This window comes from Camelina sativa, chromosome 14 (assembly GCF_030686135.1).
Source record: "Camelina sativa cultivar CO46 ecotype springtype chromosome 14, ASM3068613v1".
Lineage (NCBI taxonomy): Eukaryota > Viridiplantae > Streptophyta > Magnoliopsida > Brassicales > Brassicaceae > Camelina > Camelina sativa.
In genome coordinates this window covers 32,792,741-32,806,727 of record NC_141893.1, presented here as the reverse complement: position 1 = coordinate 32,806,727, position 13,987 = coordinate 32,792,741, and the positions used below count along the sequence as shown (strand labels likewise).

Genomic DNA, 13,987 nt, shown 5'->3' with positions numbered 1-13,987 from the left:
GTCTTTGTAAATATTTACTTGCTTGGCTGTATGTATTGATAATTTGAGTGATACATTTCAAACTTTCTTAGGCCCACTTTTGGTATCATATATACTTTAATAAAAATAAATACCTGTTTATAATATTTGTAATTATGCTGATCATCACATTTATATAATTATATATATTATTCAGATAATTTGGAATGTAAGTTTCTTGATTTGTATCAACATGCCATGCGTTATTTTGATTTCCGAGGAGGAAGAAGCGACCACTTTCATCCACGTTGAGACTCATATAATACATGAGACAACATAATAAATGTATAAAACTTAATTTTCTTTAAAGATATATTTCATTGAAAACTGTCCATCATTTTAGTTGTATATGAAAATGGATAACACATACACACCGAAATCGAACTATATGAGTTTATGAAACTTTGAATCATATCAAAATATTGTTTTTTTTTTTTTTTTGGGTTAAAAATCAAAATAGGTATTTGGATAGGATATCAAAATATTGTTGAAAACTGTCTATCGTTAATAGGTTTTGGTATATCATGAATAAATGATGTTTTTTTTCTTACACTTTCCTAACTCTAAATTAATTTATAACTATAGAATTAATTTTTTTGTTTGTCAACAACTATATCTTCAAAATATATATTCGTTCATCACATGCTATTCCGGAAATTTATGCTAGGAACATATATATGATATACTATACTATCTTAGATGTACGTATAACTGCAAACGACAAATATTCTTTAATAGGTGTTTTAATATAAAACAAGATTTGAAAGTTAAGTGGCATGAAAGATTGGATCGAAGAGAAAAGTTATAAATGATAGTACTCCTCTAGGTGCTCTAAAAAATTATGTCTGTCGTTCAAAAATAGATAAGTTGTAGCCAAAAAAATCTCTGACATATTTTCAACGTAAGAACAAAAAAATCTCTGATAGAAAAGCATTTATCGAATAAAAAGTGAATGTTGACAAACAAAACAAACAAAAGTGAATCAAATTTATATTCGCTGTTGGCGTCTACTAGGCTGCAGGACTGTCACGGGATCCATCTTCGTATTGGTACAATCGGAATCTTGATGTTGTTCGGATTTTGGTTACTTCATTATTCATCCACAAAGATTTTTTTTACAAATTTCATACTACAAGACTCTATACTAATTTATCATACAACTTAATCCCGTGGCTTTTAATTTTTATTTGTTTTTCCGGCTGTCTTGTACTTTTTTTTTTCTAACCGTAAGGAAGCAACAAAATCATTCAACAGCGACTTTTGGCCCAAAAGACAAGTGGTATGTTATATAGTCAAAATCATATATCTGTAGAAAATGAAGAGTAGAAAATAGAAGATAAAATACTCCAAATCATATTTGATGCTTTGAAACATTGAAAACCATCACACCATAGTCTGTTTCTGTGTCTTTTTTTTTAATAAAAAAATATAAATTTTGTGGAAATAATTAAACGAACCCACGAATATTAGTAAAAAAACCAAGCTTAAATATATTATAATTTTAATAAAGATTAGAGAAGAAGAGGATAATTTATCAATACAATGTTGGGGGTATTGAGAAAGGACCATGTGAACGTTGCCTGTTGGACACCCACATTTGGACAACGCCAGAAACATTCAGCTAAGCCTAAATTCAACTTAATTATTAGAGACGACGACATTTTTTTTTCCTTTTACTGTATAATCTAACTAATCAAAATTTCTATCTAGTTTCCTTTTATTTTATATTTATTGCAATCATACAAACTGTATTTAATCATATACATAATCAGTAAACTTGGTGGATGTGGATCATGATCGATCAAAAATTAAAATTCTGATTTGCACTGTGAATTATTATAAACTTGTTTTTGTTAATTAATTATTGTTAACTTTAGGTGTTTAGTCAATGATTCTTTTTTTTTCCTGCATGTAAATCTTTCCTTCATTTTTTAATAATATATCATAGAGTTATAAACAAAAATTAAAACGTTGTGATTCTGTTATGTTGATAGATGATCAATTATTTCGCCGAAAGATTATGGGGTGGCTGGATGCATTGACAAATTATCGTCGTAATTATTTCCGCAATGTCATGAAATTATTAACATTTTTCAATCTGTTTTAAAACATTTGTTCGTTGTACGTGGAATTTTATAATCAGATATCGCCGTAAATCGCGCCTCGTTTACTTCCATAGAATTTAATTATTACTAGACAAATTGTGCATTTCATTCAATGCAAGGTTACGTATATACTTCGAAGTGAGTTTGAGTCCCTATCTGGTTAGTTTATTGTTGTTGTTCTTTCTTTTTATATAAAGAAAATAAGACAAACATAAATATATGTATTTTCTTTCAAACAAAAAAATTGACTTGTTTGAGGAAAACAACAGGAATTTTTTTTGACAAAAAAGGATTATTAATTATTTCTGTGACTATATATCATGTAAAAGGTCTCTATGTAAAAATAAAATTCAATAATATATACCGTATTTATATAAAAATATCGTTTTAACATACTTTGTATAATATAATATAAGCATTTAGTTATACCACTACAAAATATGGATGATATATAACTTCAATATATGTGACAAACATAATTTGTAGCAAATATTTGCGACGATTAGTTACACATTAGTGACAAAATTTAAATTAAAAAAATTTGTAGCAAAGCTGTAGCCATTTGTGAGAAATAGTGACAACTTTAGATACCAATAAAGTTTGTGGTAATTTGCTACTAATAAGTAACTATATTTTTGTGAAAAATATACTTACTATTTTTGATCTTAACTAAATTTGTAATTATTAGTTACTAACTATTCTTCTGGTAATTAGCTACAAATACATAAATAAATTTATAGTAATTAGTTACTAATTATTTTTGTGGTGATTACTTACGAATAAGTAACAATATATGTGTAACAAATATACTCAGTATTATTGTATCGTAACAAAATTTGTAGTATTTAGTTACTAACTATTCTCACAAAATATAACGAAGAAATATTTTTAAATAATATTTTTATAGTTTGCTACTACTTATTATTGTAATAAAAGATAAAAAGTGTTTCAGAATATTTTTTGAAGGTGAGATACTAATAGTGACCAATTTTTTTTAAAACAATCATGTAGCAAACTTGTAAAAAAGCGATGTCAAATCTAGTGAAACTAAATATTTAACATTGCTTATTAAGTGATGGAAGAATTAATTTTTAGCATCGTTTAGTTTTGGTTAGTATCATTTAATTTTAGCATCGCTTAAGAAATGATGTCAAATGTTTTATTAGTATCACAAAACAGAAACGATGTTAAATATGTCGTTAAGATCAATTCTCAAAAATGACGTTAACTTTGAGTCGCTTCCATCACCAACTAAAGCCCAGGAAGTTTATTAACCTATTTAAGTAATTAAAATGATAGGATATTCCGATATTATTACTTGGCCGTGAGCCATAAAAAAAAAAAAAAATTCACCGATGGCCGGCGATGGGTGGCTTCTCTTCTTGGTAGTTTCTTGTTTGTCCTTTTATCTATCTCAACCTTTAGCTTCGTCGTCTCCTCCTTGGGGCGGATTGGGGTTGTTCTTAGACGGATATATTCCCCGTGGCTCCGTCTCGCTTCTCCGATCAAGGCTTAGAGGTCTCAAGTTCCTGATCTGGTTTTCATGTCTCGACAATCAGGTTTCTCGACTCTATTCTCGTTGGATTGGGAATGGTGGTGACTTGTTTGTTTTTCCGGCTGCTCTCGAGGTGGATCTGAAAAGTTTTGCTCTTCGTCTAAGGTTTGTTTACTTTTGGCACCTTGAGTCGGTAAGATTCTCTTACAGAGTCTCTTACAGAGAAGGAACTTAGTTTAGACATTATAAAACCTTAAAAGCTTTTCATATGCTTGCAAATCTGTAGCGAATTTGACACAAATATGATTGTAACAAATTTGTAGCAAATTTGCTACGATTTTCTATAACGCGTATTTAGCTACTATCTTATAGGCGCAATTTTTTTTTCGAAACAAATTTGTAGCAAACATAAATTTATGACGAAAATATGTAAATAGCTACAAAATTTTTTGTAACTATACAAACCAAAATTTGTAGTATACAGATATATTCATTTCAATATATCATTAAAATATAATGTGATAACTTATATTCAAATTTATTAGTTTGGTTACAATAATTTAGTTTGAAAAGTACAACTAAAATGTAAAACAAAGACATAGACATAATTATAAAAAAATATTATTTGTACAATTAATGCTATATATGTTGCACAGAAGCGATTTTCATAACAAAAATCACGATACATGTACGTGTCAGAAGTATGTGTAAGTGTGCATCATGAGCTCACGATGCAGTAATGGACTTCCGAATTTTTTTTCATACGACCTAGATAAAATTAACAAAGTATTAGAATAAAATTTTTATGATGTCAAAAATATTGGTACTACTAAAGAAACATGGAAGAAGTCGAATGACCCACCCCTATATGTAACGTCCCCGAGACGTCCTAGGCTTAGACAAGGACAAGGATAGCCACGGGACGCTACAGTGAGAACCGCATCGAAGTGGTCTGGCCGAAGGATAGAAGCTGCAGCTTCCCGACCAGTCTTCCCTGGACGCGATTCCGCTCGTGGCCGAGATTTCGCTTAGGCTTTGCAACCCTTGCGGCCTGGCGCGTTGTGTTGGTCCGGACAAGGCCAAGTATCAAATATAACTTGTCATGTTTCCCCAAAATCGAATATATTACTTATAGTAAACTATTACATTGAAAAAGTTACCAAAGCAATATTCATAAATAGTTGGATTCTTTTATAGAATACATAGTAGGAAAATATAGAGTTTTACAAAAACACATAAAAATCCCTATCCGGCACCCTACTGTTTGCTCCAGCTCTAGACTCATCCTAGGCTTCCTGCAAGACAAAATATTATCATGAGTAATCTAAGATTACTCATTGAGCTGGGTACCCCTTTTTCCTAGACATGAATTCTATTTTTCCCACCCCGACTACCCCAACAAGCAAGCAAAGCAAACAAAACAGCGCAAGCAAAAACATAGCGGAAGCAGATAACAAATAAGCAAGCAAAGAAAGTTAGATCAATCAAGACTGGACTCGATAAACCTAGACAATTCAATCCTACGCAAGAAACAAAGACGACTAGAAATAATCAAGATAATTCGACTACTCTAAACTCTTTCACCTATGGCCCCCTCGATAATCTGTTAACCAACATGAGCCACAAATGCTACATCATCATGTAGCGGTCGTTCTAGTAGTGAGCCAGACGCCAACTTGTCTCGTGGGTATCCGCTTGATATAAGGCCCACGAGACACTTTCCACACTTTGGAACAGAAGATCGACCACTCTATTCTAGCTACGACTCGAGAAACAAAATTCAAGAGACTAGCTAAAATAAGTACTACAATTCAAAGGGTTACTAAAAACGCTAAGAATTTAGTACTACAACAACAAGCAATTCAAACAAGAAAATCAAGCAAAACAAGCAAGAAAATCAATCAAGAATTCAAGCAAACAATCAACAAGCAACAAGAATAAAAATTCAAACAATTTAGATTGTTCTACATGCATGCAACCATCCTATCCGATTTTTATGCAAGAAAATATTGCAACTAAAAATCTATCAATTTAATCATGCATGCAAGTCTATGGTCCGATTTTTAAGCAAGCCATATTGCTTAATTTATGCATCAAGTAAACATAAAATTCATCATGTAAACATGAGGTTTCTATCTCTTCAATTCTCAACATGCATGGTGATCCTAGCATAATTTCTATGTGATTAACATGAATCTAGCATGAATCCTACCAGTTTAAGCATGCAAATCTCCTTTAACTTGACTGAATCTAGTATGATTCCTAGTCTAAATGCAACAAGCAATAGGTACGTACATGAACCTTAAGGCTCATGCAACACTCCAAACAAACTACCACAGACTCACAGTGTTCTTAGCAGAGGATTGATCTGGTTGGACTTCACAGCACCACGGATTAGACATCGTTCCCTTAGCGTCCTGACGGCGTCCCTTCAGCGTCCAGACGGTGTCCCTTCGACGCCCCAAAGCTCCGGCCTATTCTTCTTAGAGAGCTCAACACTTAGAATTTTTTTGGGTGACTTTTTGGTTGTGAATGACGAAAATGAGGCTCGGAGAAGTCATATTTACAGCCCAACAAGCCTCTTTCTCTCCCTTGGTTCGTTCAGACAAATGGCAAGAATCTTTTGATACTTAGCGCTGCATGGCACGCGTTCGTTGCACTCGCCAGACACTTGGCGCTGCATGGCTTGCGTGCAGCCCACTCGCCGCACAAGTGTCACCCCTCTTCAACACTTGGCGATTCTCTTCCAACAAATGGTATTTCGTGTGACAAATAGCGAAATTAATTGCTTAAGCCCCAATTTTTCGTCCTCCTATATAAACCTTGGACTTGGCGATTAAATGGAGAGTTTCCGATTTTTCTCTAAGTTTTTATCCTCCTTGCGTCCGTCCGGTGTTCGTCCGATGTACATACCGTGTCTGTCCCGCGTCCGTACCATGTATGTCCCGCGTATGTCTTGTCCATATCAATTCTATCCCATGTCCGTCTTGTCCGTACTATCTCCATCCCGCGTACGTCCGTTTTGTCCGTACCGTCTCCGTTTCATATACATCCTGCGTCTATAATTCCGCGTGGAAATGCTGGTTTTTGATCGGAACACGAAGTCTCGATCGTACCTTGGATTATTTTGATTTTTGACTTGGCCATTCCTCTTCTTTTTAATTTTTAGGATTTCTTATAGATTTAGTCCCTTGACCATAGGCCATTGCCCATTCTCCGACTTGTTGATTTCTCTTCAGACTTCTTTCGGTTGTTCTTCTTATATTTCTCTTTTCCTTCTTTCTGAGTCTTTTCCGGGTCTTTTTCTTCAAAATTTCATTTTGGGTTTTTACCCTTAGTGAGGGTCACTACATTCTTCCCTCCTTACAAGAATTCGTCCTCGAATTCTAAGGTCTTCTCCTTCTCTTCATCTGGTGTTGATGCTCCTTATCATATGCGAATTCATCCTACTACCACCGTTGTATTATTACTTTCGTTGTAATGCTCCTGGAAAATTTGAACTTCTTCTCCTTCTCTTGGTTTTTATGAGTTTTCTTGACTTGTTACCAACTTCATTACTCTTGACACCGTTAATGGTCTTTTACCATCTCCCGAGACTTTGATCTACTCCGTCATACACTTGGTCCTCTCGCGCTATTGGAAAGCTTCTTCATCTCCATCATCCGCTTGGTTCTCCATATGTTTCTAGTTTCTTCGGGTACTAAGATTGCTCTCTTGGTGTACCGCGACTTGTCTACTCCCTTAAACTCTTTGTCTTGATCCTCCTCATCGTTCGGCTTGTTCTAGACTCCTTGTCTTTGTCGTGTAATCTGGTTTACTCCGACTTCTTTTTTCGTACATTCATCACGTGAAATTTTGCGTTCTCCGACTCATTGGTTTCGTATTCCATATAACTTTAACTTCTCCAACTTCTTTAGCTTAATACTCCATATAACTTTAATTTTTCTGGTTCTTTTAACTTCGTACTCCATATAACTTTAACTTCTTCGGCTCCTTTAGCTTCTACGTCCTTCTTTGATAAAATTTTCTCTTCCGGCTACTTGGTCTCCATCTTCTTATATTGTAACCTCCATGTCCTTGATTGGTTTCATCATTGGACTTTATCACATGATCTTGGTGTCTACCAACGACTTTTTCTTCTTCCTCGTTTGTCTCTATTTTCGAGCTCCTTGGTCATCCTCCATACTTTGTCTAACTTCTTCGTTTGTTTACCAGGTTCGGTTCGATATAACCTCGCTGGTTTTTGCCACTTTGCATCAAAATTGCTTCATCTCCTTTGCCATCTATTATTTTCATGCATCCTCTTTGTCTTTACTTAGTTGCCAACTATTCATTTGAACGTAATACACAACCAAATCATATTTTTTCTTTTTTCAGATACATATTCTTAATTTTATAGAACATACAAAATTCAGTATTTTGAAGTTTTTAGAACAAATTTTCCTTCTAAAATTTGTAGAACATGTACAAATTGTAGATTGAATAATCTAAATGGTTCAGAACTTGAAAAATCGTAGAAAATGTTTTCTGAATATTTTAGATCATAAATCATCAATATAAAAAACTGATTTTTGACACCAAAACAATTTTTTTTTTTTAAAAAATTATTCACATTTGTTTACTAGCATGAGTTTTCTAGTTTATTTTTATCTAAACTCTTTAAAACTTCACTATATCTATTAGTAGGGGTATTTTTGTCATAATTGACAATTAAAAAAAAGTATAAATGAACAAACTTTATTTCCAATTTTCCCATATTAATATTTAAACAAACTTATAACTCGTTTTAGTTATTTGAAGTACAACAACAACGATATTTGTTGTCATGATAATTGAGCATGCATAAACCAATAGTTTCATGTGAGAATTCAGGCGGTCCACATCGACTCTTACATTCTCTGCTGAATTGGCATTGACCTCTGTAAACACACTCTTCATGTCCGATTTGTTTTGTATTCAATACTGTTAATCGTCAAAAAAATCAGTAATATTAGTTTACTATATTTTCCGTGAGAAGGTATGTATTGTTTTACAAAACACTGTATATCTCTATGTGGGTGTTATAATGCAAATTTCTTGAAAATGGATACAGAGAAAGATTAAAGTCAAAGAAGAAAAGTATAAATAACTAAAACTGAGAAAAGAATTTTACAACAGAACCAAAAAACAAACCAAGAGAAGAAAATCTATTTACTCTTTGACTGGCAAGTAACGAGGAGAGAATTTATGATGAGAAAGGTTCCAAGTTGAAACTTTGAGAAAGCCATTTATGTAGTTAGAACTTATTTTAACAATCAGGTTATGTTTTGTATTTTTTTGTTGGGGGTGAGGCTATCATTGAAAAGGATATGCCTATCTTATAGTATCTTCTAAAAGTTTATTTTGTAGTTTGACATATGGCTATTGTAGAGTTGATACCTTTCCAAAAAACTTATTCAATAAAAAAACCAATAAATGTAACTTACACTTTAAATCTATTACAGCAGTTTTTGCTTAAAAATATGTTTTTGGAAACATTTACCATTAAATATTATTAAATGCTTATCTTCATATCCAAATAAGTTTAGTTGACTTTCTCTTCTATCCTTATAACCAAACACAATTAAATATTTTAAATATTCGTACATATAATGTTCTACAATTAATATAGATATTTAAAAAATTTATTCCAGATTTAAAATTTTATTCTCCTATCATTTTTTTAATTTTAAAAATTAAATGTAGTCAATCATCATAATCATATAATACATAAAGTTAATAAAAATAAATATTTTCTGCATATATTGTGATTTGATTTTTTTTTAAATGAACATATATTACTCAATTAATATAAAAAGTGTGTGTTTAACATATATATATATATATAGTAAATTTACCGTAAATAGTAAATTATAAAATTTTAAGAAGTTTATAATTTATAACTGACTAGATTAGGACCCGTTCGATGCACGGGTTTTAAAAATATCTAATAAAATAAAAATTTAAAATAATATATTAATATTTTATGTGTAAATGAAATATATTTTCCTGAAATAAATATATAAATATCCTTAGTTAGAGATAAGTTTTTATTTTAATACACTAATTTATATTTTTATATTTTAAAATTATTATTACAATTATTACAATAATCTAACGCTATATTATCAGCCACCAAATTTTTTTGCAAACATTAATCATTATGAATATTATTACGGGAGGCCAAACTCAGGACCAAGTAGATGAGTAGCTAGTCAACCAATGACCAATATTGTCAAATTCCAAAAACGTTCCGCAACTTATTCATGTTTCACATGTTAACCCGTCAAAACGTCATTTTATTAGAATCCACGTAAAATTTTACTGTATGTTTTACCACTAAAAATATGTTCTTACATTCAAAAATATTTTATTGTTAAAGTTTGCTCTTTATCAGCACCTATAAAATTATTTTGTGAAAAAATTAAACCAATTTTTGTTCATTTACTTTTAATTTGACGTAGTTCCTTTTCAACAGTAAGATTTGTTTATGACAGATTATATAACCACTAAAATGTTTCTTTAAAATTTTTTACTCAAAAAATATTGTGGATAAAAAAATATATATATCAACATTGCAATGAGTTTATGAATAACCCAAAAAAATTTGAGAAATTGAAAAATAGTTAATTTGACATAATAAAAATAAAAATAGAAAATTATAAGCAAGATAATATATGAGTCTTAGATAATTTAGATATATAAAATATAAACTAAAAAAATTAACTAAATAATATAACTAAAATATAAAGATACTAAAATATAATTAAATTAAAATATTTTTTAAAAGAAAGAATAAATATTGATAGTTAGTAGATTTCCTTTTTACAGTAGGTTTAGAACTTTTACTTTTTAATTTTTAGTTTTTATTTAATGTTTTAGTAAACTTAGAATTGGCACATGTCAACATCTTATCGATACAAGTAGCAAATGTCACGATCTTGTTAATGAGTAATTTTGACATCAAATTTTATATAATAAGATATTTCTAAACTTAATAAAAACTAAAATTATGAATATTCAAACATATTAATTTTTTAAAATAACACAAACGAATTATATTACCTAACAGGTATATGACATGTCAGGATTGAATTGATAATACTAAAGAATTAAAATATCATTAATATGATACTTCAATACGGGCTAAATCCTCATTTTACTATTTTAACAATATCAATATAAAATATGTTATTAAATTGATTTAATTAAGATTGTATTAAACAAAAATTGTTGTGCGTATACTGCGGATTATATACTATAATCACTAAAATTAACAAAATTAGTATTAAAATAATACATTAACAAAAATATATAAAAACTTGCCCGCGGTATACCGTAAGTCATAATCTAATACATATATATATAAATTTATTTCCAATTAAACCATAAAAAATACATTTGTTCAAAAAAGAAACCATAAATAAGACATTTAATCATATACATTAAAATCAAATTTTAATATAAAACAAAGAAATATTTCCAATTAAACCATAAATAAAACATATTTTGTCATATACATTTAATATAAAACTGAAGAAATTATTTCCAATTAAATCACAAATAAAAGACATTCGATCATATAAATTTAACTCACACTTAAATGTAAAACCGAAAAAATAATTTCCAGTTAAACCATAAATAAAACACTTCAAATCATATAATCTTATATAATAAAGTAGAGTGTCTTCTAAAACTTTCTTCCACAACTTGACATTAGAGCTGACACATGTCCAAAAAACTTATTTAACAAAAAATGCAATAAAATACATTTATTTATTTTTTATTTTTTATTTATTTTTTTATTTTATTTTGTGTCAAGATTCAAAATACATTTATTCATATACATGTAACTCACACTTTATCTTATAGAATAAAGTAGAGTGTCTTCTAAAACTTTTTTTCACAGCTTGACATGTGGCTATTGTAGAGCTGATACCTGTCCAAAAAACTTATTCAACAAAAAATCCTATAAAACACATTTAATCATATATATGTAACTCACACTTTAAATATAAAAAGTTATATTTCCAACTAAACGAATAAAAATATCTTAGTTATGGTTTAATTAGAAATATAACTTTTTGTTTTATAAAGTGTGAGTTACATTTATATGATTAAATGTGTTTTATTGGATTTTTGGTTGGATAAGTTTTTTGGACAGGTATCAGCTCTACAATAGCCACATGTCAAGCTGTGCAAAGAAAGTTTTAGAAGATACTCTATTTTATTATACTCCCTCCGTTTCAAAATATAGGATATTTTAACTAAAGCACGCAGATTAATAAGTCTTTACTTTTAACATGTTAAATCAATCAGAAACAATAATGCATAATACAAAATACTAAAATAATCTAAAAGTTACATAGAAAATTGAAAACATCCTCTATTAAACATAAAACTTCTTTAAAACATCTTATATTTTGAAACAGAAGGAATATAAGATTTTAATCATTTTAATTATTTATATTTTTTTAATTAACAACTAAAATATTTGTATAATTGTGAAGGACACATGGTAAATGAGATTCTCAAACAGCTCTCAAAGTTTCTCATTTGAAAAACATTAAGAAAAGTATCTCATTTTCTCTCATCTTTTTTATTAATTTTTATTATTTACTTTTCTTTTTGTTAATTTTTTTTATTATTTACTTCATGAGACTTTTTGAGAAATCAGCAATACACATGCTCATAGTGTTCTATGTTTAAGCATGACGCATGCATGCTCTTACTAAAATCCTCTCTGTTACGTTTTACGTCTATTTTCACCTTCTAATTCTTTATGAACTCAAAACAACAATATCATAGTTTTTCTTCCTCATGTAAAGAACAAAAGTCAACAATATTCAGATGCTATTTAGTACTATAAGCCTCTCTTTTATTTCAGTGTTGACTGTTGAGATACATGTTTTGAGTTCGATATAATGATAACAAACAATATGATAGTAAGTTGAAAGATTTCCTTCATACGTTCCACGACGACGTGTACTCTTTTTTTTTTGGGTTCAAGACGACGTGTACTCTTGATTGTCAACACATTCAAAATTATAAATAACAAGATTACTAGGGGCAATAATAATAAAAAAAGAATTAATAGACCTAAAAAAAAAAAAAAAAGTAAAGATGTATAGAGATCTCTCTCAATCTCTTATTCGATCGTCACTCTCGTCCAAAAATCTATCAAAGCATATATGTATAGTATTACTGTTAATATAGACATACGTGTAAATATTTGTAAAACCTCATAACCAGTCTTCGCTACTTGTTCTGAGTAGGATTTGCGCCACTACGTGGAATCTTCCGGAGACTAGGATCTATTTGATCGAACGGATTCATTTTGGGGTGATTCCGAAATACTCGAGAAGATGATGACCCGGTTAGTGCTGTTGTAGATTCGGGAACGGGTCGACCCGAGAAAGCTGAAATAACAAGAGTTAATAGCACAATAGCAATAAGTTTCCAAGCTTTTTTCATGGCGGCTCCTAGCTAGCTAGTGAAGATAAGTCTTTAGGGTTCAGTTATGGTCTCGATTTCAAGAGATATTTATATGACCTAATACTTAACATACTTTATTGTATAATGTTTATCTCGAGCTTTCACATTTACATCGTCGTCGATATTTTATTAAGTGGGATCATGTGCTATTCTTTTTGACTACCCTCGTTGCCAATTATTTGCTCTTGGGCCTTGAGCTTATGTGATACGGTCACGTGATATATGAATTTTTGACTACTGAATTTTTTTTGATAATTTTTTTTTAATAATTTATTTTATTATTTTTATATACTTATTTAAATAACTTTTAAATAAATAATACTACTTTATATAAGATATTACACAAAATACCACTGTATAATAATACCAAAATATAATATCCAGAAAATGATTACCCTAATTAATAGTAATTAAAAATTACATATTATATTAAATCATAATATGGTTACAAATTACTAATTACTAACAGTTAATTATAATTACAAAAGTTAATATAAGATAATAAGCTAACATCACCTCATACGACAAAAGTACTTTATATTTTGTAGACATGATCAGAATGTTATTAAACACCACAAGTGATATATAGCATAACAATTTCAAATAAAAACTAACATGATTTAACACGACAAAAGTATTTTATTTTTTGTAGATATGATCATAATGTTAATGAACACCACAAATAATATATAACATAACGGATCTTACATGAGCGTATGATTAAACATGAGACTGCATATATTTAACAGAATAGTCGTACAACAATAACATAGTCCAAATGTTTTCTATCTATACATTACGGAAATAAGATCATCTATGATACCATAGCAGATTTTCGAAATCCCACCAAAATAGA

The 13,987-nt window shown here is 29.8% G+C and overlaps 1 protein-coding gene across 1 annotated transcript; it reads right to left on the bottom strand.

Moving 5' to 3' along the window:
• Positions 1 to 8,336: 8,336 nt before the first annotated feature.
• On the bottom strand, positions 8,337 to 8,954 carry LOC109128857 (defensin-like protein 275). The gene is made up of 2 exons (XM_019235975.2): positions 8,813 to 8,954; positions 8,337 to 8,580 (listed from the first exon to the last, which is right to left on the bottom strand). Exons 1-2 carry the CDS (start codon positions 8,883 to 8,885, stop codon positions 8,405 to 8,407), a joined length of 249 nt encoding a protein of 82 aa, XP_019091520.1. The 5' UTR covers positions 8,886 to 8,954; the 3' UTR covers positions 8,337 to 8,404.
• Positions 8,955 to 13,987: the final 5,033 nt, after the last annotated feature.